This window comes from Marmota marmota, unplaced genomic scaffold, assembly GCF_001458135.2.
Source record: "Marmota marmota marmota unplaced genomic scaffold, marMar, whole genome shotgun sequence".
Classification (NCBI taxonomy): Eukaryota; Metazoa; Chordata; class Mammalia; order Rodentia; family Sciuridae; genus Marmota; species Marmota marmota.
In genome coordinates, this window is record NW_026000222.1 from 12,704,411 (window position 1) to 12,730,065 (window position 25,655).

The 25,655-nt window shown below is 39.6% G+C and overlaps 1 protein-coding gene and 1 pseudogene across 2 annotated transcripts; one reads left to right on the forward strand and one right to left on the reverse strand.

Annotated features, from left to right (window-relative positions):
- The first annotated feature begins 962 nt into the window (after positions 1-962).
- LOC107151058 lies at positions 963-4,839 on the forward strand (annotated as a pseudogene). The gene is made up of 2 exons (XR_001504661.2): positions 963-978; positions 3,317-4,839. The product of XR_001504661.2 is annotated as a mitochondrial inner membrane protein OXA1L-like (transcript).
- Positions 4,840-11,865: 7,026 nt separating this feature from the next.
- Tat (tyrosine aminotransferase) lies at positions 11,866-22,054 on the reverse strand. Its single transcript, XM_015496110.2, has 12 exons — positions 21,900-22,054; positions 21,170-21,416; positions 20,915-21,019; positions 18,896-18,963; positions 17,867-18,025; positions 16,811-16,949; positions 16,171-16,223; positions 15,254-15,406; positions 14,567-14,695; positions 14,146-14,229; positions 13,335-13,433; positions 11,866-12,908 (listed from the first exon to the last, which is right to left on the reverse strand). Exons 1-12 carry the CDS (start codon positions 21,906-21,908, stop codon positions 12,768-12,770), a joined length of 1,386 nt encoding a protein of 461 aa, XP_015351596.1. The 5' UTR covers positions 21,909-22,054; the 3' UTR covers positions 11,866-12,767.
- Between the last annotated feature and the right edge of the window lie 3,601 nt (positions 22,055-25,655).

Genomic DNA, 25,655 nt, shown 5'->3' on the forward strand with positions numbered 1-25,655 from the left:
TTAGTTGTACACAATATCTTTATTTTGTTTATTTGTTTTTATGTGGTGCTGAGGATCAAACCCAGAGCCTTGCATGTGCTAGGCAGGTGCTCTACTGCTAAGCCACAACGCCAGCCCGATAATGTATTTTAAAACAGAGGAACAAAATATTATATCACTGTTTATACACATAATTTTCTTATTCCTAACAAAAAATAAAATTTAATAATGGTGCTGGGTGCGGTGGCACATGCCTGTAATCCCTAAGGCTCGGAAGGCTGAGGCAGGAGGATTTCGAGTTCAAGGCCAGCCTCAGCAATTTAGCAAGGCATTAAGCAACTCAGTGAGACCCTGTCTCTAAATACAATACAAAAAAGGGCTGGGATGTGGCTCAGTGCTTAAGTGCCCCTGGGTTCAATTCCCACTACAAAAAAAAAAATGATATCTGTTTTATTAGTTAAAGTAATGGTTCTGTTTTTAAAAATTCCCAAATGTGTGATGGCTAAAACACAACTAAATTTTCTCTTTTGCTGAAATAAACAACATAGTCAGTAAATGGCTCTTCTCTAGGCTCCTCCCATTACATGGCTCTGCCACCTCCAATTCACAACTTCCTAGAAAGCACTGTCCAGTACTTGATAATGTATTTTCAAAACAATGCCCATTTGCCTTTTTTTTAAGTATAAAAATGAAGAGCCATCAGGATTACATTAACCCCAGGTAGAGCTTCGTACAGTGAACACTGTAGGAAGCAAAGAAAGAATGTGAGTGGAATACTGCACCATGGAATGTCCACTGGAAAGGAAAAGAAGTTTTAACAACACAGGGGCACTAATGGACTTCAGAGGAAATATATGAAGAGATTAGAGGGCTTAAAGTGCAAAGTGTAAGGTTGCAAGAAAGCTGAAGGATAAACAGATTATGATCAGCAAATTATATATCAGGATTTAATATTGTGAAAATATTGCAGTCTAGTTTGGATGATGATGAAGAGCAAAGGTATGGCTTTGGGAGTAGAATTCATAGCTCCTCAGGTTCAGAATAGGCAAGAGGCTGCAAAGTTAGGGTGTTGGCCAGATTATTCACAGAGATGTTGAAATTTCCCACATGTCAAGGGCCAAAGTAAACAAAGGATAGGGCCCAGAAAGGATATAAAGTAATGTAGCTGTGTTTTAAAGGAGGAGAATTATAGCATGAGTTCATGGGTGTCAACATCCTAACAGTCCAATAGAGTCAGGACCATGTGAAAACAGCAATTTCATATTAAACCTAAGCCATGTTAAATTTAGATGAAATGATGGATTAAAAAGAAATCGTCCTTGCTCTGGCCTCTGGAGAGAAAAATTAAAACTCTCTTATGAGATTTACAAACATTCCATCTCATGGCTTTGACATTGAATGTATTCTTCCTAAATGGTCTGGGAAACCCCAAATTGAGAAAATCACATGAAAAGTGATCCTGGCCAGTTAGATCAGCAGTTTTTAATACTGGAAAAGAAGAGAGAAGGGTACTGGGGAATATCTAGCAGTCTGTCACATCAGTCCATATTTCTGTTGCAAAGAAAGATAATCAGTAAAATACTTTCAAAGACTAAAACAAACTACATCAACATCAACTAGGGAGCATTAAAATAAAGATACAACATCATAAAAGGAAGACATAAAGTTTCCAGTATCTCCCCTGTTGAAAATGCAAGCTCTAGAGCTAAAATCTATTTAATGGAAGTATGGAGCTAGAGGAACAAGTTAAATGACACCACACAGAAGCAAACACACACATCCAGAATATGGGAAATTGTATAGGCCACTCATTTCTGCACCAAGTCAGAGGTATGAGAAGAAAAGAATAAGAAATAAGAGAAGGTTCTTTAGATCAACAAAGACTTAGAGACACAAAACTAAAAAAGGAATGTCTGAACTTTGGATTCTGATTCAAATGAAACCATTAAAAGACATTTTGAAGGCAAGCAGAGATACCTAAATATCTGATGCAATGTGGCATCATGGTTAAGAAATTGGGTTTTAGAGATGTGAACTGCAGTGTGTGGAGGAAATGACTTGATGCTATTTATAATTTTTCAGTAAAGGAAACAAGAGAGGGGCTGGGGTTGTGGCTCAGTGGCAGAGTGCTTACCTAGCATGTGTGAGGCACTGGGTTCAATCCTCAGCACCACATAAAAGATAAATAAATAAAGGTATTGTGTCCAACTACAACTAAATATAAATATTAAAAAAGAGAGAGAGAAACAATTTCAGATATAAAATATGGTACAGAGAGGGACTAGAGTTGTGGCTCAGTGGGACAGCACTTGCCTAGCACGTGTGAGGCATTGGGTTCGATTCTCAGCACCATATAAAAGATAAATAAAATAAAATAAAGGTATTGAGTCCATCTACAACTAAAAAAATATTTAAAAAAGAAAACAAGAAAAGTGAGGAAAGAACAAACATGGCAAAATCCTGATAATCATTAAATCTGGGTGAGGAATATATCAGCGTCAACTATACTCTTATTTTTGTTTTTTTGTTTTAGAATTTCATAGTCAAGAATTCAAAACTTTAGGAAACACATGAACAACTAGTCAGGTACACACGATCACTCTGCTATTTACAGAACTATCTCAGTTGTTTTTTTAGAAATATGTTATTCTTCCCAGTGCAGAAGCCCAAATGACACTTTGCCCTGCTTCCATTATGAAACACCAATCAGGAAAAATAAGCACTTTGTACCCTCAAATGAACCAACAATGACAAGGTCACCCCATCTAGCTCTAATTCACAAACTTAAGTACTTCCTATAAATGTGGACTCCATAATAATATCCCCAACTTTCAAAATGTTAAACCCTGAAATAATGTTGATCTTTTGGATAAAACACAAGAAAAAGTTATGTTTCCCACTGTGAAGAAATGAATGCACACTAATAAGATTTCAGGATTTTTTTCTTTAAAAATTTTTGAGAGACTGGGGATGTAGTTCAGTGGTAGAACACTGGCTGGCATAGCCTAGGCCCTGAGTTTGATCCCTAGTACCACCAAAAAAAAAAAAAAAATTAAATTCCTTTAAATGCTAAACCCATATTTCGGCTGGTCTTCTTTTTCTAACATTATGATTAATTTAACAAACATTTAAAGTATTTATATAAACTTTATAAATTGGCAAGATCAATATGATTTAGAAATGCACACATACAGTCTGCGAGAGCAAAGCAGCAATGTGCTCGCCTGGATGGCAAGCTGTCTGCTTCTTGAGGGGTGATCTTAGTGAATACCCTGTGGCCTCACGCTGGGCCTTCTGCTTCCAGCATAGACATTCCATTATCCTTTCATCTGATTAGTTCCACAGTATCATAGGTCCTCGCAGTGGCCGTGGAAACCGCTGAGAGAGGGGCTCCAGGTCCTAAGCCACCCCGGCTGCAGGCAGCCGCATTATGTCCTCGTCATAATCTCCAGCCACCGCTGCCTCAGTACCTCTGCTATTTCATTTGCAGAAGCCCAGGTCCAAGTACCTCCTGTTGTTCCTGCAACTCCTTCACCCACAGCAGTACCTGAGGTGGCTTCTGGAAGAACTACAGATATAATCCACGCTGTTGCAGAACAGAGATTCGCTGAACTGGGACTAGGGCCATACACCCCAGTGGGATTGACCCAGAACCTCCTGGAATTTATGCATGTTAACCTGGGCCTTCCTTGGTGGGGGGCCATTGCAGCATGTACAGTCCTTGCCCGCTGCCTCGTTTTTCCTCTCATCGTGAAGGGCCAGCGAGAGGTAGCCAAGATTCACAACCACTTGCCAGAGATCCAGAAGTTTTCCACTAGAATCAGAGAGGCCAAGTTGGCAGGAGACAATGCTGAGTTTTACAGGGCCTCCAAGGAGATGACACTTTACCAGAAAAAGCAAGATATTAAATTCTTTAAACCCCTCATTCTGCCTCTGACTCAGGCACTAGTCTTCATCTCCTTCTTCATTGCCTTGAGAGAGATGGCCAACCTTCCTGTGCTCAGTATGCAGACAGGTGGCCTCTGGTGGTTCCAGGATCTCACTGTATCTGATCCCATCTACATGTTATGGATAGTAGTCACTGCTACAATGTGGGGTGTCCTAGAGCTAGGTGCTGACACAGGTGTGCAAAGTTCTGACCTTCAGTGGATGAGAAATGTTATCAGAGTGAGCCCCTGGCAGTCTTGCCCATACCATCCACTTCCCCTCGGCAGTGTTCATGTACTGGCTCTCCTCCAATATGTTTTCCCTGGGCCAAGTAGCCTGCCTCCGGCTACTGTACGCACTGTACTTAAAATACCCCAGCGTGTTGTGCATGACCCTGACAAATTACCTCCCCGGGAAGGCTTCATAAAGAGCTTCAAACAAGGCTAGAAGAATGCTGAAATTGCACATCAGCTCCATAAGCGTGAACGACGCATGCAGAACCACTTGGAGCTAGCAGCCAGGGGTCCCTTACAGCAGACCTTTACCCACAACCCTCTACTACAACATGAAAAGAATCACCCTCCCAAAACCCCCAGCAGCAGCAACACCAACAACAGCAACAAACCAAAGTCAAAGCAGCCCTGGCGTGACACACTTGGCTGACTTGTGTTCTCTGCTCATTCTGTCAGGAACTCTGTCTCCTCAAAGAACCATCCTAAAGACAGACTTGAGGCTTTGTCCTTGTATCAGGCCTAGGAACTGTAGGATATGGAAATGTTCATTTTAAAAACTGATTCCACTACAAACTCTTATTCCTGCATATAAAAGTACAGGGGAGCCAAGCAATCTTCCTTTCCATAGGATTAGGAAACCTCTGTACTACATGCTGCTTCCTGATACTTTATTAAACAGAGAAATGGATTGTGTACTTCAGAGAAATTAATAGGTTGGGTCAAGATTGCTTTTGATAGCCCATGCTCTTGGGAAGTATCTGACCGTTTTTACCTGGCATTAAGACCTTACACTTCTACCCTGTGTGTGTGTTCCAGCCACATTTGCATTGTGGTCATAGAGAAATGACTGATAAGATTGTATTTGAGAATTATAACCACATTTCTTGATAACCTATACAATTTCCATTTCCATCAAGAAATAGATTACTCAGATTTTTAGTGAAAATTAAGAATGAAAGGTGATGTTTTTATGCAAAAACTTAAAAGGAAAAAAAAGAAATGCACACATAGACATTTATTGGGGCTTTATACTTGATTAACTTTGGGTAAATGTTCAATTTTTAAATAATGGGCATTCCATTTTGGTTATAGGATTTCATATATACATATAAATACAATACACATACATATATATAATACATATATGTACCACATATAACATATATTGTTAGTTTGCAAGATCTGTGAAGCTGAGAGAGATTTATGTTTAAAAAAAGATTTCCATGATGACTGCGTATTGTCAGTTCTTCATTGTAATTCTTTCTTTTTTCTTTGTATTTTTCCAGCTATATGTTAGTTGCATACTTGTTTGTAATTATACTATTTCCTACAGGATTCTTCTTTGTGATATAATAAGAGTCAAATTTTTGTCCTTATTAATGTTACTCAATAAATAATACTTGACAATTAATAGTTCCAAAAAGTTGTTTGATTTATAATTCGTGTAGTATGTCTTTTTCTTTTTTTTTTAATTTTCTATACTTTAGTTGTTTAGTTTTAAATATTTTAGTAGCTTTAGTCTTAATTGTCTTAGGAATAATAGTATGGCTTGTTAATGAGGTATGTAGCTCACATGTCCTCTCTGTTGGGCTATCTCTTCTCACTGTCTGGATGTGACCTTCAATAAACTTTCTGTGTTTCTGGCATCTCTAAGATCTTGGGATCTTCAATGCAGCTCCAGTTTCACTTTCACAGCTTCATAATTGCCCTCTCAGGGGCCACTCACAGGCATTCCCACCCTGCTCACACATTGCCTGGCCTCCCAGGCCTTCCTTTGAAATCTCAGTGGAAGCCTCCTTGGTCCCCTAACTCCAACATTTTGCATTCCTCTGAAACCAGCACCAATGTGGATGAAGCCAAGGTCCACCACCAACTTGAACAGTAGCAGGCCTGCTTGGACTCTGGCTGTAGTGGTCTCTGAGTGCCTGGATGACTGAGCACAGTGAACCAAATCCTGGGGAAATATCTTTCTAGGTGGCCCTGTGGCAGCAGGGTGCTCCTATAGTCTCTTCTTAAAGCAAAGTTTTTCAAATGAGTCTTCATTTTTACACCTTTGAGCCTGTGAATAATGGGATCTTACTGATTCCTCAGGTGCCCTCAAGGCAACTTTCCTATTATCTCTGTGCAAAGAACTTGGTTTCTCTTTAATGGCTCTAATATGTTTAGCAACCACAGTTTTATATGTACTTTTCTGATTAAACTACAAATATTTTAAATCTTTCTGCTCTGCTTTTTTATCCTAATTCTCACAGTACACCTAGCCAAAAGCTACCAGCAATACTCATGCCACTCCTCAAATGCTATGCTGCCTTGAAATTTCCTCCACCCAATTAATTATCCCATGACTTTAAATTCATCCTTATTGAAATACCCAGGACATGCACAAAATGTACCCAAGTCCTTTGCCAGAATGTAACATGAATGACCTGTAGTCCAGTTTCCAATAGAGTCCTCACAATTCCATCTGAAACCTCATGAGCTGGGCAAAAGTGGCACACACTTGTAATCCCAGTGACTCAGGAGACTGAGTCAAGAGGATCACAAATTCCAGGCCAGTCTCAGAAACTTAGCAAGACCTTGTCGGAAAATAAAATTAAAAGGGCTGGGGACATAGCTCAGTGGTAAAACCCCAGGTTCAATCCCCAGTAATAAAAACAAAAAGTCTGAAACCTATGCACACAATCTTTACCATCCTGTTGGCATTCCGGTCCTTTGAGCTTCCACCGTAATTGCCCACTAAATTCTGCCTACAACATTTTAAGGCCTCTCTAGTCTGCACCTCCAGACTTTTCCAAACTTCTCTCACAAACCAGTTCCAAACACTTCTGAAACACATGGTCAGGTATAGTCACAGCAAAGCCCCCACTTCTGGTACCAAAATCTGTATTAGGTAGGGTTCTCTAGAGGAATGGAACTAATAGGAAATGTATGTGTACCATTATAAAACAGGATTTATTAGGGTGTCTTACATCATCAGAAGCTGGACAGTTACTCAATGACTATCTGCACACTAGAGAACCAGAAGAACCAGTAGCTGCTCAGTCCAAGAAGCTAGAGCCTCAGAACGAGAGGGACCAATGGTGCGGCCTCATCCAAGATTAGAGGAATGGAAACTCCCTCAGGAATAGCTTTACAATGGAAAAGTGAAGAAGCTGGGTCTGACATCCACACACAATGGTATCAGCAATAGACACACCTGCTTAAGAATAACAGAGCTTGAATCTTCTACGACTTCCTCTGTTCACTTTGCTGCTTCTGGGTTTCCTAGCTACAGGACAGTGCTGCTCACATTCAGAGCAAATCTACCCTTCAGTTTACTGTCCCACATGCCAATGTCTCTGGAAACACCCATTAATCTCTTAATCCTAGGTTTATCTCAATCCAATCAAGTTAATAATGCAGATTAACCATCACAGATATATTAACAATACTCTCTTCCAGTCCTCTAGCATAAGCTATTTCTTTGTCTTCTTCAGTTTCTTTCACCAACATTTCATAGTTTTCATTATATTAGTCTTTCATTTTCTTAATTAGATTGATTTATAATTTTTACTGTTTTGATGCTACTATTAACTGTTTTCTTAATTTCATTTGGGGTTGTTATTGTTAGTGTATAAAAATATAACTGATGATATTGCTATGATATCCTTCAACTCTGCTGAATTTAGTTATTTTAACAATTTTTGTGGAATATTTAGGATTTTCTACATATAAGACAATGTCATCTATGAACAGAAACTATTTCTTCTTTTCTAATTTAGAGAATTTTATTTCTTTTTCTGTCTAATTGCTCTGGTTAGGACTTCCAATACTATACTGAATAGAAGTGTTGAGAGCAGGGATTCTTGCCTTTTCCCTGATATTAGAGGAAAAACTTTCAGTCTTTTCTCATTTAATATGTTAGCTGTGGGCCTTTTGTAGGTAGCCCTTATTCTGTGGACATAATGTCTTCTATTCTTAATCATTCAGTGAAAAGATATTGCATCCTGTCAACTGCTCTTTCTGCATCTGTTGAGATGATTTTATGTGTTTTGTCCTTCATTCCCTTAATGTAGTATATTATACTGAGTGATTTTTATATGTTAAACCATCCTTGCATCCTAGAAATAAAGATCACTTGGTTAGAATGCATACTCATTTTAATGTGCTGTTGAATTTGGTTTGATGAATATTGCTATGATATCCTTTAGTATTAGTACCATACTAATCTTTTTATTGTTCTAAGTTTAGACACTATCAAAGGAACACATTTATGGCTTTATTTTTAAATGCAGCATAACATGAAAATGCTTTGAATATTAATTATCAGGTTACTGTCTCGAGGAATGAGAATTCAATTCTGTGCTTGAAATATTGACAAATATTAAGATAGCCATGTTCTAGTTCTACAGATTGTTTTATTTGAGGAATTGAACATTACCTCCTACATAATATGCTTCAATCTGAATGTCAAACAACAACAACAAAAAAAAAGCTTATTGGGAAGGTACCATGAAACAGTTTGGCCAATAGCATTGGATTTTCATGTTTATGACATATGAAATGTGTCTATAAACATACAATAAATAAAGAGTATGAGTAAGATGTTCCAGGAACTCCATTCTTCTCCAACGAATACAATAATTCAAACTCTAGGGTAATTAAAATACAGCCCTTTGTATATAGTAATGTGTGAGTACATAGTGTGACAAAGAGTCTCTCCTTGATCAAATTCCAGCCAGGTTCTTCTGAGTCCTTTCTCAACTAACCTCCAGGGATTTGAACAAAACACTAATGCAATTTCTAACAGCTCTGTACCACAGCCCCAGGATGACCGAGTGTGTTAGTAGGTGTTCCACTGCTGTGACAAAATTAGTTGAGAAAATCAACTTACAGAAGGAAAGATTCATTTTGGCTCAGAGTTTTGAGGTTTCAGTCCATGGTCAGTTGGTTCCAAGGCAAAAACATCATGGCAGAAGGGCATGGTGAAGGAAAAATCATTACCTCAAGCATCTGAAAAGGAGAGAGGGAGAGACCTTAGAAACAGAGAGGAGGAGGAAGGGGCTAAGAACAAGATATAACCATCCAGGGCATGCCCCAGTGACCTACTTCCTGCAATGAGTCCTCACCTCCTACAGTTTCCATCCCTACCCGAATAATACAATCAGATTATTAATCCATCCATGGATTTATCCAAATGAGATCAGAGCCATCATGATCCAATCACTTCCCAAGAGTCCCACTTCTGAGCAAAGCTAAATTGGAGACCAAGCCTTCAACACATTAGTCTTTGGGAGAATTCCAGAGCCAAACTATAACACCCAGGACCTGCTTAAAACATCCGCCTGAGAAATCTCAAGGCTGTCAAAAGAGTTTATTATTTATTCCAGCCACCACCTGAGATTGTGTCCCTGTCTCTCAGCCTCTCTGGGAAGATGGGAGCCAAACTTCCTTAATCTCCATTTAACAGTGAACCTAGATGGATTGCACACGGACCAACCCCTTCCTTCTTATTTTGTAACTTTTCATTGCCCCAATGCTGAACCTCCCAGTTCCCATTCCTTCACTACCACTCCATTCCCCTATTCCTTTACTATCACCTAGGTTCAACCTGAAGTTCAGTTCAGTTCATGCTGGAATCCTCCCTATTATAACAGCATACTACCGATTAAAACCTGTCTTCACTTTAACTAGTGGCTTTATCTTTGACAAGACCAAAAAGGTGGATTTCTTTTTCCCCTCAGAGGCAGAGGCTTCTTTAGAAAAGTAGGCACATATTCAAGGAAGAATGCACGCCATCTCCAGAGGGAGGACAGGCCGGATTCTTTGTTCTGAGTAGAGGTCTTACCATATGGCAGGCACTGGGGACCATGAGAGACGCGATTCTTTATAGAGTTAAGTTCCAAAGGTCTTTTACTTTTGGAAACTGACACCAGGTAAATGGAATTCCTACTCGGCTTCTCAATTCATTGGATTTGCAGGGACTGGCCCGAGATTGGAAATAGATTAACAGGTGTGTACAACGCTCAGGGATGATTTGTCAAATTCCTGGAAACCTTCTGCCAGACGAGACCCAAACTGGGAGCACAGGAAGAAGAGAATCTCGCAACAGAACTTAGGACACGAGGAAGCCAAAGGAGGAAACAACACTGTACCCTCTACCCAAGAAAACCAGGAGCTGCTCAGAGCCAGAAAACCTCACCGCCCGCTGGGATCTGCGCCTGCGCACTGGAGGGCACCCCCCACAACACACGCGCGGTCCCTGGCGACGGCGCATGCGCCATAGCACCGCAGCCACCCCCCACCCCCCCCGCCCCGACGCGCAGCGGTAGTATCTACAACAGGCGTCGAGGGTTGCTAGGGAGAGGAGTGGAACACTTTGTGCTAGCTGTTCTGCGGTTTTCGAAGTGAGTCATCTGATAGGCGGTGTTCGGGCACAGGTGAATTCACAGCAGAGTCCTTGTCTCCGATCTTGTAATGTGTTCTTAGTGTTATCTCATGACACTCAGATGCTAGTATCCGGAAAGCCACTGAAAGTTAAATATCAAAGTTTGTTTGGAAACAGCGCCTGCCTGGGAGGAGGGATAGTGTTTTTATCTGAAGACACCCACGAAGTGATGGACACTTCAATATGTCATCCCTCCTTCGACCTCCGTAGGGCTCAGAATTCTAAAGCTGAGTGATAGTTGGTTGGAAAAAAGGAAATGGACACACGGAGACCCTTACATATGCCCAGAATATTCTTGGTTATGAACCGGCGACTGATGAGTGTATTCATTCCTTCAAGGGGTGGGGGAATTGGATGGCTAGAGGATGGGATGGAAAAGAAAGAGGGTTTGTTTGTATTGTATGAAATTTGTCCAGTGTGCATGTACTACTTTTTAAATGTTTGAACATAAGCTAAAATGTCTTATGTAAAGCACAGAGTCTTCCTGTTTATTTCTGGACAGAGATCTATGCGGGGTTGGTAGCAGGAGACAGGAAAAGAGGAGCCAGGCATTTTTTGAAAATTTTTGGCAATGCTATCATACAGGAAACTGACATCTTTATCATTTCAATCATTGTGTATTCATTTTGGATCTGCTGAAGAGCATTGAAAGACAAATGTTTGTGTGAACTCCCTGAACTCAAACATGGATCGGAAGGGGAATTTAATCATTATTTTTGTAAAGGTAATTAATTAGATGTGACTATTAGGGTTAAGGCCCAAAGTTCCTCTTCTAGTTAAGAAAACTTCCTTTGGTGAGAAATGTCCACATTGGTTAAGGTGTAGTCCCATCCCCAACCAACCTTGCAAGATAATTTTGGGCTTCCCTTCTCTAAGGGAAGTGTCAAAAGAAAAAATTAAACAGGCAACTGAACCTAAGAGAATTTGCAGACAAAATGTTCATGCAAATCTGAACACCTCTCATTTGCTAGTCAAGCTGAACTTTGTGTCCCAAAATAATACTGGGTCTAGGCAAGGGTACCAGAGGATGGGAATCCAAAAAAGTTGAAAGTATGAAGTTCAAGGATAGAGGTTATAATTTGTTACTTTTGGGTTTCCCTTGTTTATAAGTAGAAAGCCAGAAGTTGAGCTCCCAAATAAAATATTCTAGGAGTTATGTTTCTTAAGTAACTCCAAAAATTAGTACATCTATGAAGAAATAAATCCTACAAAGAAGTAAGCCAACTGGCTAATATATCAACAGACAGAGTAGGGCCTGGAGATTCCTCTACAGAGGAGGAAAAACACATCACAGAGAAGCATACTTGATACAATTTATTTTAAAAAAGAAGAAAAATAATTTATGTCCTTGGCAAAATAAAAGATCTAGTAATACAAATATTTCTTAGAAAACATGAAAAGGTAATATAACAAATATTAATAAATCAATATTAACATCATAGCAAAAATGATAATGATTCTGTAACAATGACAAGTGAGGATATTTTTGGCCCATACACAGCAGTATTTCTTGAAGGTCCTCTGATTTCTCTTTTCTCTTAAAACAAGATGTGGTCTCATTTTAAGAAAGCCTGATGCATGTAAAACTAAATTTAGGAAACTGATCAATTAAAGGTATTTATCTGCATCACAAAATAATTCTTTACCAAAATAATCCATGAAAATGTTTCTTTAAATGATCCTTCAAATAGCAAATTTCCAAATGTGTTTAGAATAAAACCAGCCAGATAACTGTTTCTCTGTGGCAAAAGTGAGGTATACCTGAAATGAGGCAGTAACAGAGTTGGGCGTCAGACCTGTCTGGACAGTGTCCTTACTTAGACCATAAGGAAATAGTTGGGGGCACCTGTTCTCACAGTCTTTTGTTTCTCCCATCTTGAAATCTTACTTTTATAGGCTTAACTGCTTTCTGGTAAACTTTGTTCACCTGGTATTCTCAGGAAAAAAAGGAGGAAGCCACATGAGAGGGGGACAAATTAAATAACTAGTGAGTCACTCCAGCCAAGCAGAGCGAGAGGAGAATCTGGGGTTCAGAGTGTGCATGTGGATGTGAACGGGGGAAAGTAGGAACAATCCTGAATCCCTGACATGGTGCTTTTGAGGCTCCTCTCCCTGTGGGGGTGTCTGACTCACTGAGGAGCAGCAGAGCCCAGTCCAACCCTCCTCAGAAGGGACACATCTTCAGGAGAATAGAGGAGGGTCTATTTGTCACACTCCTCCTGGCTCCCTTCAGTACAATGATAGTGCTGTTCACAGAACTCCTGGATCCGGCTACAAGCCTCCAGCATCATCACCTCAGGGACAGTAATTACCACCCGGAAGAAATTCGGGTACTCGAAGCACTGCAAAAATAAGAACCTGTTATTTTCAGAGCAACTGAATCTGGCACTGGACCACCCTAAAACAGCAGGTCTCTCACCAGCAAGAAGTGCTGGCATTTCACCTGGGGTATCCATCCACCCCGTCCCCATCACTAGGGTGCTGAGTCAGTAACTGAGTTAATTCATCTTGAAATGGACTGTGGGACAAGCTTGAATGTGTCTCGTCTAGCATGTTTGTTATAAACATGGGTTATCTCACCCATTATGGATGAGATAATGACGGGGAGAAACAAACTTTAAATTGAAGTCATGAGACATATAAGTGTGAATCATGACAAATGAGAATATACTTTGTTGGAGGGGAAAAGGTCAGGCTAGCACCTAGCTCAGGGAGAGCTGGTGGGGGGGGGGCGCTCTAGAAACTGTTGAGAGTGCATAAGCACTCACCGTTGCTGGGAGGCAGTGGACAGACTGTTCAGCAACTAACCGCTCTGTGAACTCCACATCGTTTTCAAATTCTGGGAAGTGTTCCATCTCAATTCCAACCTGTACCAATAATAAAAGGGAGAGGACAACTTATCAGAAGGAGGGAAAACAGGCCAATTTCCTATGCCAGAAATTAGGGTAGGAACTGCTTTAAAAGATATCTTGGAACTCTGCTACTGATAACTAAGCATTCTGGCACTTGTAAATGTGTGGAATTTATCACAGGGAAGAACGGATATATTTATATTCATATTTTAGTTTGTTACAGAGTTCCTTCTTGGGTGTTGATAAATGAAAGGAAACAGAATGCCAGTGTTTCTCAACAGAGGTACGATTAACATTAGCGTCAGGTCCTTCTTTATTGCATGGGACTGTTTCACCCATTGTAAGATCTTTGGAATTCCTGGCCCACAAAATGGCAATAGCACCCTTAAGTCATCCTGAAAACAAAATTCCCACACAGTTCCAAATACCCCTAGAGGACCAGAATCATTCCCAGTTATGAGCTATAAAGTAGCTTGTTTGCATCTTATAACTTCCCTGTACTACATATAAAATGATTATCAGTACCACGTTTTGAGAACTTTGAGATTAAATCTTATCAGTGGGACACTTCAGAACAAGGCAATTCCTCAACTGTCTTGTTCAGGGGCCTAGCCTTTGTGAATGCAGCATGCCCTGCACAACCCCATAAGCAGCCCTGCCTACCACCTTCCCATGCTTTACAACATGCATGGACCTACTGCCTCTCCCCGCCCACACACCTACTTACCATGAGATACATGGCCCCAGAAGGGCGGACGGGCTGAAGCCCAGGGATGGCAGCCAATGCCCCATAGCAAAGATCAGCATTGGACTAAAAGAGGAGGTAGAGAGAACATCAAGGATCAAATTTTAAGTAAAAGAAAAACCACATCATTAAAAGACTCCTCAGTGAAAGCTGGAAACTTGGGTTTGATCTTCTGGCATAAGGAGTCAACAGGAAAAACTCTATCACTCAGAGTTCCTGGCCAAGAGCAGAGTGACTTACCAGAAGTGAGAGTATGGGTGAATTCTTACATGATGCCATTTCCTGATATTGAAGTTCCATATTAGAATGGTGCTCCAGAAATGGGATCAATCATTCCTAATTCCACTGCTGGTATTCTCCGACTCCCAAACTCCCCAAGTAGAAGTCCATAGGCTGCCCTTACCTTGAGGAAGCTTAGTGTGTTGTGGTAGAACTCTTGAGGGGTACGGCGCAGGATGCTTTTCAGAGCTCCCTGGACAATGGTACAGGGTCCCAAGATCCGCTGACTCAGCTTCACCAGCCCATCTCGAATCTAGAAGTCCCCCCAAGAAATGCATTATTCATCTTACTTACGCATCCCTGTTTGGGGGATTCTTATTCTGACCTATCAGGTTTTTAATGCTAGGAAGTAATGTGGCCTAATGACATCTTAGATCAGGTCACTAGGTCTATAGCATAGCTCTGTCATACACCTGCTGGATGACTAGGCAAATAATGTAACTTCTCTGTACCTTTCTCAACTGTAAAATGGAGTGAATACTAATACTAGCCTCTTAAGGTTGTTGTGAGAATTAAATTAAAACTGTTCATAAAGCATAGGTACATGGTTCACCCTCCAGCACTATTAGCTGTCATTACTGTCATTGTTTCCCTTTCCTGTAGTCCTAAAACTGGAGGTGGATGGAACTTCTTCACAAAGCCAGATACGTGAAAACTGAACTTGGGAGAGCTATAACTATTCCCATCTTTATCTAGTGTTTCCAGACACCATGAACTATAAGGCCAAGAAGAAAGGGGAAGGGTTCTACCTTCTCACTACTATGCATATATATCCTAAATCACACATCCTATTGCACCACATTGCCCTCACCTCATTGCCAAAAATGTCTCTTCTGTCATGGATAAGGATCCAGCCCAACCTCCAGCCAGGAACCAGCCAGCGCTTAGCCAGCCCTCCACAGGACAGGATGGGGACATTGGTGCTGAGGGTGGCCAATGGCTCATATTTGCAATCTGAAAACACCTAAGGAGAAGAGATCTTCTTGTTTACTTCTCTCTGTATCCCATACCTCCACCCTTTTCCTTCTATCTAGAGGAACAGGGATTCAGATTTACAGGTTCATTTCTACCCTAAAGCATGATCAGATTTCCAAGAGGCTTCAAAGGGAATTATTTAAAACATTTAATTCCAGGTCTAGTCTGGATGAAAGGAAGCCTAAAGTGGGGAAACGGACTCTATCCCAGTAGTGCGTACAACTTCATGAAGCCAGCCTTATGGAATTAGTGACTATTAGAGTTCTAGATTTAAAAATAAAACATGGGTCCATAATCCCTTATCTAAAATTCCTGGGCCCAGATGTGTTGCAGAATGCAGAACTGTCTGGATTTTGAAAAGACTATACAACACGTGTACCACACATTATGAAACATGCCCACAGCAGTCTAGGATAATTAAGAATATTAATATTTCTGCCACTTTCCCTGCACTCTTAACAAATATATATCCACACATGGGATAAATAAAAAATCTACAGATATATCAGGTCAGCTCAGAATTTGCAACCAAATAAATTTCAAGTATCTTTGGATTTTCAAGGCTTATGGATAAAAAAAAAACTGACCAAGGAGTCATGGATCTATACATTTGTTAAGTTTCCAAGGATGCTGAATTGCTACAGGGAAATGACTAGGAGTTGCTTCTGATTGTTTCACTTGCCAATTTAAGAATTCCCATGAAACAATTTGGGATAGAGATTATTGTAGTTTTATATCCTGACCCAGACTCACCATGTCTCCATAGATCTCATCAGCGAGGATGGGGACACACTGCCTTGCGGCCACTGAAAATAAGAAAATCATGCTGAAATCATTTTTAAAGCAAATTTCCCTCTCATTTAATATTCACCTACTCTTATTATTGCTAATTTCATGTCTCTTTGTGCGGTCTTCCTCTTCAAGAACTGTAAATCTTTCTGATATTCTTCCAGGCTGTGGGGCCTAAATTTGCCATTTAATTAACTAGATATTTCAAACTCTCACTTCCACATGATGGGATTGGTGATGAAGTGAGTACAGGTAAAGTACCTGTCCAAGATTTTCAGGACCAGAAGTGTTTCAGATTTTGTATTTTTAAAATTTTGAATATTTACATAGATTTTTCCAGTTCAACTTTCCTAATCTGAAATCTGACTAATCCAAAGTGCTCCAGGGATTTTGGGATGAGTGATGCTCAACCCATAAGTATTTCCTTTTTATCCTCCTTTCGGCAGGTCCTACCATTCCAATGCCACACAATGGACTAGAGACATCAATGGAGTCCTCTACCTTCATCACAGGCTTGGAATATAGGAAAGAATATTAATATTCTTTTTCATCATTCCAGGAAACTGCTAAATTACCCCATTCCTACCTCCTCCTCTGGACTTACCTGCCAGAATCTTCTGAAGATGACTCTTACTAAACACTGACCCACAGGGATTTGACGGGTTGTTAACAATGACACAAGCTGTCTTTTCATCAATCAGAGATTCCAGTTGTTTCAGGTCAATTTCCCAAGACTTCTCTGGCTGGGGAGAAAGAAAGAGGGAGACCAAGATGATTGCAGGGGGAATACTCAACCCAAGGGTGCAGTGTAAATAACAAAATTTGTCTTTGGCCTCAACCACCCACTGCCAGAGCCTTTTCTTTTCTTCTTTTTTTAAGAGCTTTATTGTTATACATAATAGTCGGGTTCATTCTGACAAACTCACACGTGCATGGAAATTGATTTTATTCATGGTCCCTTCTTTTCTCCTCCCCCTTTTCTCTCCTGTTCTCCCTGCCCTCTCCCATTCTCCTTCCTCTACTCTATTAGACTTCCTTTCACCTATTAATTTAAATCCAATTGGTTCTTTATGTTATCCTTTCCTTCCATCCCCCTTTCCTTTATTTTACGCTAGCTTCCACATATGAGAGAAAACATTTTTTCACCTTTGCGTTTGAGTTTGGCTTATTCCACTTAGCATGATATTCTCCATTTCCATTTACCAACAAATGCCATTATTTCATTCATTTTATGGCTGAGTAGAACTCCAATGTATGTATATACCACAATTCATTCATCTATTGACAGGCATCTGGTTTGATTTCATAATTTAGCTATTGTGAATTGGGCTGCTATAAACATTGAGATGGACGTGTCTCTGTAGAATGCTGATTTTAGATCTTTGGGGGAAATACCAAGGAATGGGATAGCTGGGTCATATGGTGGTTCTATCCCTAGTTTTTTGAGGAGCCTCCATACTGTTTTCCAGAATGGCCGTGCTAGTCTGCAGTCCCACCAACCATTTAGAAGTGTCCCTTTTCCCCCCACAGCCTCACCAGCATTTTTGTTGTTCACATTCTTGATCATTCCATTCTGCCGGACTCTTGTCTTTGAGGTAAAAGTCATAATTTTATAGGGTAGTAATTGAGCACTTGAATCTAAAATTAAAAAGTCACTTACCAATAGATTATATAGTTTGACCTCAATTCCCATAGATTCAGCCAAAGTCTTGTAGAGAGAAAAACCGGGTCTTGGAATGAGGATGTTTTGTCCTGGATTGGCCAACACAGCTAAACAAAGTTCAATAGCCTGACTGCAGCCACTTGTCAGAATGACATCCTGTGAAGATAAAAAAAAAGGTTTAGTTCTCTTAGGGGTTCCAACAATCACAGAAGAAAAGACCTTGTGAGATGGATATGGGTGAGTTAGGAGCAGTAATGAACCAAAAAGTTTTATATAAAATAGTAAGAACTATACTAAGCCAAAACCAAACATGTGTCCATACCTAAATGTTGTTGAAAATGTTGGCCACTTGAAAGAAATAAACAAATCATTCTTATAAGGATAAGTTGTGGGGGGAGGATAAGTTGGCTATGACTCAGCCAACTTCCATAAGAGACCTTGGGCTGACCTGGGCATTTTTAGCCTGGCTATTTACTTAATTGTGGCCAGAGACTTGAAATCTGGCTCTTCTCTGAAGCACAGATGAAGGACACCTCTTATGTTAGGAAATGTCTACCCCACACCGCAGACAATAGAGGGAAGGGCGGCATCTAAACTTGGCACTGCCATCAATTTGTATGCTGTTGGAATATCTATCTCTCTTTCTGAATGCCCTAGGTGAATGAAGAAAGCTACAAATTAACATGATCCTATTGGCAAATTTTTAAATTTAATTATTTGGTGTTTGTGAGTTGTGTTTCAAATGGTCTTTTGCATAACATCAAATCTAGGGTGACCTCTGGGTCCTTTGAGACTCCTTGTGACAGACACCCCAGATATTATAAGAGACATCCATATCATACTATGATGACATTAAATATAAGCACTGATTAGTGGTCCCAATTAATAAAAAGTCCTCAAATTGCTAAAGGGAAATTATCCTCAGTGTCCCCCACCCAGACAATTACTCCTATAAAACATAAACAAGGAAAGGGGGTACAGTTTGCCCTAAATTGCTTCCAAGCTGGTACTTTGACTAAGGCTCACCTTAGCTTCCAATGGTGCCTCAGGACAGTGGAAATAAGAAGCAACCTCCTCCCGGCTAGACAGGTATCCTGAAAGAAGAGCAGGGAGAGGAAGCTGGCGATTTCTCCTCCAACTGACAACTGTGCCCTAGAGTGTCAACATGGGCTTCAAGCTGCCTCCTGTCCCTGCTCAAAGCAATCTGTTCAGCTTAGCTCTCAGCCATTGTAGATCAAGGTGATTAACTGATATTTTATATCTTACAATTTTATTATATTCATTGTCAATAAAAGAAACAGATCCCCAAACTGTAAAATATTTTATGTAATCTTGATTACTGTGATTATGTTTTGGTCTCTAAAAGATAAAAGATTTAAATTATTCCTAAGTCCATTATAGGAACTACAGTTTTTGAAAAGTTGTCATCAATGCATTGAGTAAGTGTGGTCCATTTTATATTTTTTTATATTATATGTTTATAAGTTTTTGTACAAATTTTTTCTTTGAAACTATATTCTTGTACAATATTTCCACCTTTGGCTTATAAGCCTGAAGTTTTGACAGTTTCATGCCCATTATAATATTTTGTAAAGCTTCTATCCAAAAAGGCAAGTTATCAAGGCCAGGGGCAACATTTCATGTTTCTTCATTTAATAGAAACAATGGATCCCTTGAAATTATATAAATCAGCTCTCCATTATGAGTGAGGAGAAGCAAATTCCTAGTTATACGTTATTGTCTGTATTTCCTTTGGCATGAGATGTTCAGATCCTCCAACTGTTTGTCAAAGGAGATTTGGTTTTGGTTTTCTGGGTTGGATCAGTTCCCTAATACTTTGGATATTAAAGTCAGAAACTTAATTACATAACTTTTGTGTTGATTTTTGCTGTATTAAATTGTCTAATGTGGGACTGGAGTTTTGGCTCAGCGGTAGAGCCCTTGTCTAGCATCTGCGAGGCCCTGGGTTCAATCCTCAGCACCACATGAAAATAAATAAATAAAATAAAAGGTATTGTGCCCAACTACAACTAAAAAATAATTTTTTTTTAAAAAATTATCTAATGTGTAAGTAACCCAACTAAAAACACAGTCCTGACACCTGTTTGAAGCACTTTGTTTTGTTTTTGTGGTACTAGATACTTAATTCACACGTGTTAGGCAAGTGTTCTAAAAGTGAGCTGCTACATCCCCAGCCCCTTTTTAAAAAATGTTATTTTGAGACAGTGTGTTGGTAAGTTGCAAAGGCTGACCTCAAACTTGAGATCCTCCTGCCTCAGCCTCCCAAGTATCTGGGATTAAAAGGTGTGCACTAATATACCCAGTGTGAAGCAATTTTAAAATCTGATCTTAACATTTAACTGGATTTTTATTCTATACTAAGAATATGTTCCTATGTACACATAAACACAGGGAAGAAAATGTGCAACACTGACAGTAATCACTTATTTTACCAAAATATTTTGGGCAGAAATTTTTGACAAATGGAGAATGTTAAACCTAAATAGAAAAACTTTCTAACAGAAAAACCTTCTATCCTTCAGTATGGCTGCCTGTTCTGCCATGTGTGTGTGTGTGTGTGTGTGTGTGTGTGTGTGTGTTGTTTTGACCTTTCTACCTTAAATAGTTACAATTGCATTTCAATGTGATCAGAACCACAATGAAAATAAGCCTTTAATATAGAGAGAAGGAGAAATAAAATGAAGGAACTATTTACATAGGGCGGTAAGTAAATTAATGTAGGATCTAGAGGACTCGGCAAACAAGCAGTTCCAGCCAGACTCAAGGCCTTTCTATTAGAATTAGTAATGATGGGTTGAGAGAATTATTTGAGAAGTAAGTCTGTTTGAGAGTCTAGAGGGGAGGGGCCAGCATGCCAAAGGGAGCCCAGAAAGAAGTTAGACCTTCAACACATTGAAGCATCTGGGGCAAGACTCTTTTCCCCCAAACCAAAGGGCTATTTAATCTAGAGTTGGTAGGAACGATCTCCTATTAAAAGAGCTAAACATTTGAAAGCCACCAGGTATATTCTCAACAGAAGCCTACCTATGGATGGGGCATAACCATTGTATTTCCCAGAGTCCAGGGCATCTTTCATTGCTTGTGTAACTTCAGGATCGGTAGGTAGGTTTCCAAACACAGTTGGGTCTCCTATTCATAGGAGGGGAAAAAAGCCAAAAAGAGCCCAGAATTACTCTTCCATGTTCAGTACTCAGATTCATTTCTACCACCATCTTCTCCAACCAGCCCATGAGGATTGGAGAGACAATACTACCCCTCCATCAAGTGTCCCCAACTCACCAATGGACAGAGAAATCATGGCTTTGTTTGGATTAGGCTTCACCTTCATGCTGTCCACAATGGCCCGGATGGGATTAAAAGTTTTGTCAGACATGTCAGAGGGCTTCACAGACCACCTGGCCTTCCTGCCTTTCATTTTTCCCAGTCCAGAGCTTTTCCCATTGATATTGACGTGCACATCCAGAACCGGGGAGAGGTTGCCATCGCCATTGGTGTGAATCATGTAGGGGTCCATCACTAGAGAAGCCTATGAGGAAAGAAGGTCTTGTGAGGCAGAGCAGGGGTGGGCAGCTATGTTTGGATCTAAACATCAGGGTGACATCACTGGATGTCTCTTTTCCAAACATTTTTGCTGCCTTCTCTTATAAAGTAGCTTTATTATAAATAATGAAAGTTTTAAGGCTTTTTGCTGAGATGGAAAACAAAACAACCTATTCTACAACATCAACAGGTCACATTTGGTTGAATAGTTATCTACTGTTCAGTAGGATTTGCTGGGTACAAACATAATCGCGCAAAGGCAGAAGGATTCTCTAAGGAAAACCAAGGGAAAATGATACAAAGAAAAAGTGCTGCCCCATTTCTATGAAAAACCAATCTGAGAAAGAATCTCCTTTAATTCTTCAACACTCTGTGTCTGGCCCTGGGTGGAAAAAGAAGTTAGCACATGGGAGAGAAAAGTGTGAGCGCTCCACTCACCACCACCATATCACTGAGGTTTGAGATTTACCTTCCACATGGGGGAGATGCAACCTCCAAGCAGCCAAAGCTGAAAGCTCACCAGTCCTCTGACAAGTTACCCGTGGCAATGAACTCAGGTACAAATTCCGACTCCTAAAATAGTCTCCACTAATGGGCGTTGGACCTGAAACTTTTATGCTATTGGTTAGGGGTAAGAGCTAAGTTCTCGCCTGGGCCTCTCTTCTCCCCTTGACTGTTTCTCACCTGCTGCCACCCTCCAATCATGAATGTGTCCTCACTTCAAACATCTGGAATTCTCTGTTAATCCTTTCCAGGCACTGGGTTAGGTGTTTCAGAAAACTACCAGAGGGCAGTTATGATGTCAGTAGGTAATTTTTATTAAATCTCTTTTGTTACAAAACATTCTATTGAATTTTTAACAGTACAGAAATACATAAAGTGAAAAGGTGAAAGTACTTTCTTGCCCCCCTCTGTGTGCACACACTCCATTCTCCTTCCTGGGGGTAGGGAGTGTAGGCATTTGACTCCTTCTGTCATTCACCAAAAAAAGATGATAGCTGGATTAAGATAGACCCAGATGCATACTTTCAGGAGTTTCAAAACAGAGGGAATCACATTCTACGACTTGCTTGACAAGGTCTTTTTTTATTTCCTACATCTTGTTCCCCTTTCCTTATCAGTCCCCAAAGTTTCAAACTCCAATTAGAAGAAAGGTGGACAGTTGAAATAAATGGTCACTCAACAAATAGCTTAAAAGGTCAGGGTCTCCAAGGCAGCTAAAACTTGTACAATTGTATCCTTCTATGTAGGTAAAGCCTCCTTCATTTATCAGCTGTAGTATTATTGAAAGAATATGATACAGATGACATCTACAAAACAAAAGCAAAGTCAGAGTCCTCAGCAGGAACCACAATATTCCTGTGAGTTAATGAAAATATCGGTGACTCCCAGGGCTCAGATCCCATCTGTTTATTTGTTTGGATACAGAGTTATTACATAATTTTTTCTTCTCCATCTACTTTTCAGAGATCTGAGTCAGGAGGTTGGGGGCGGGGGGGTTGAATAACCTTGTGTTTTTCTGGACCTTGTATTCCTTATTACTTTCCAGAATGTGTACAATGCTTTCTCTTCTCCATTATAATGAAGCAAGCAGTTACCACATCATTTTAGCAGTGGAGATGCAGAAGCAGCAGTGAGGATGGGAAGCCAACACTTTTATTTCAAGGGAATGTGAGTTCTAATACTAGAAGCCCTGAGCTCACCAACCAGGGCTCCTCTGTCTCAAAAGGCAAATGCATAGCCCTGTCTTAGGAATATTCAAAGACACAGAGAAGGAAAGGACTGGTCGGCTCTGGCATTTACCACCCTATGCCCAAAGTGTCCTTGTAGACAGAAGTATACCTCACAGTCTAGACAGGATTGCACTTGGCAGAATCACTGACAGAGTGAGAACATTGCCGCAGCCCAGCTGGCTGGGCAAACTAACCGGGGAGTGACGAGGAACTTGTGTAGATTGATACAGCAGGAGTGGGAGCCGTTTATTGTAGGACAGGAGGGGGTATATATACATTACACACAGCTTATCTTAATTAACATAAACTAGATACAGCAGTCAACCCATAAGGAATCTCCACACTTAATGGCTCACTGGCATTACTTCACAAACCACTCCCTCTGACAAAATGCCAGGTGCCATCCTGACTTGTTTACAGACCCTAACAAACATGGTATTATTTCCAAAGCACATAGTTGTTTTTTCTTTTTTTTTGTACAAGGGATTGAACCCAGAGATGCTCAACCACTAAGCCTCTTCCTCAGCCCTTTTTAGTTTTTTATTTTGAGACAGGATCTTCCTAAGTTGTTTAGGGCCTCACTAAGTTGCTAAGACTGGCTTTAAAGTTGCAATCTTCCTGCCTCGGCCTCCCAAACCACTGGGATTACAGGTGTGCACCACCACAACCAGAAGTACACATATTTTGCCAAGAGAGTAAACCATTATTTTCTACAATATTTTACACTCCTGTACATTTTAAATATAAATATGTTGGAGGAAAATTAGAAAAAAACTATAAGAATTTACAATCCCACCACCACTCTTAACATATTGGTGCTTGTATGGTTTTATTTCTCCCCACAAAGCTGGGGTCTTGACTATATAGATATTCTTTAAACTGAAATAAAATTCATGTAACAGAAAATTCACTGTTTTCATCTTTTCTTTCTTTCTTTTTTTTTTCCTTTTGGTATCCAAGATTGAACTCAGCACCCTTTTTTATATTTTATTTAGAGACAGGGTCTCACCAAGTTGCTGAGGCTGACTTTTAACTTGTGATTCTCCTGGCTCACCCAACCGAGATACTGGGGGGTTATGGGCATGTGCCACCACACCCAACTATTTTCATTATTTTAAAGTATAAGATTCAGTTATTTTTAGCACACTTATAACTTTGTGCAATCATCACCACTTATCTAGTTCCAGAACATTCAAATCACCACAAAAAGAAGCCCATACCCATGGAGCATCGGCTCCCCACCCTGACTCTCCCCAGCTCCTGAAAACCAACATCCATCTTCTGTCTCTACAGATTTCCCTATTTCTGACATTTCAAATAAATGAAATCATACAATATGTGGTCTTTTATATCTGGTTTGTTTCACTTAGCAGATGTCTTCCAAGCTCAACCACATTACATGTAGCATAGAGTTATTCATTTCTTTTTATGAATGAATAATATTCTATGAAATGGATACATTACATTTTGTTTACCTATTCACCAGCTGATGGACATTTGAATTGTTTCCATTTTGCCTATTTTGAATAATGCTTCTATTAACATTTGTGTACAAGTTTTTGTGTGAATACCTGTCTTCAATTCTCTTAGGAATATAGCTTGAAGTTACTGGATCATTATATGCTTAGTGTTTTCATCTTGAATTTTTAAATTATATCATAAATATTTTCTCATGTTATAAGAAACATTACACCATAGATAAGCATCAGGATTTATTGAGTAATTTTCTTATTGTTAAACATAACATGGAGTTTAGTTTTTATCATTAAAAATATTACTGCCAAGGGCATCCTTGTTCATAAATGTTGGTTCATATATATTTTATTATTTCTTTAAGATAAATTTCTATGTTGATTTACAACACTGAAGAGAATAAACACTTTTCTCTTACCTTTTTAGTAAAGTATGATATGTTCTTATATAATAAATTTTTAAACTATTTTGTTTTAGTTGTAGTTGAACACAATACCTTTATTTTATTTTTATGTGGTGCTGAGGATCGAATCCAGCGCCCCACACATGCTAGGCAAGCACTCTACCACTGAGCCACAATCTGAGCCCCTCTTATATGATAAATTTAAATAGGAATGTTCTAAACCCTGATTATCTTCCCTTCCCACAATTCTACTCTGTCGAGGTAACTACTTTTAGTCACTTCTTATGTATCCTTCTCCAACTATTTTCTATGTTTCTACAACACTTTTGAAGCTGTTTGGGGGTTGCTAAAAATAAGTGTATACTATATATTTGTTTATACTTGCACTATCTAGTATTGTAGCCTGTAGTCATAATTGGCTTCTGAGTTCTTGAAATGCATCTGGTCTGAATTGAGATGTATGGCTAATGAAAAATATGCATCAAGTTTTAAAAACTTAGTATAAAAAGGCAATGCAAAATATCTTAATTTTATATTGATTACACATTTAAAGAATATATATATTAGGTTAAATAAACTCTAAAAATTAATGTCATCTGTTTTTTAGATTTACTTT

Coding starts and splice junctions, on each gene's coding strand:
- Tat (XM_015496110.2), bottom strand. Junction 16,224..16,810: donor TCTTCAGAAGATTCTGGCAG/GTAAGTCCAGAG, acceptor TCTTATTTTCAG/TGGCCGCAAGGCAGTGTGTC. Junction 12,909..13,334: donor TCCACTGCCTCCCAGCAACG/GTGAGTGCTTAT, acceptor TTATTTTTGCAG/TGCTTCGAGTACCCGAATTT.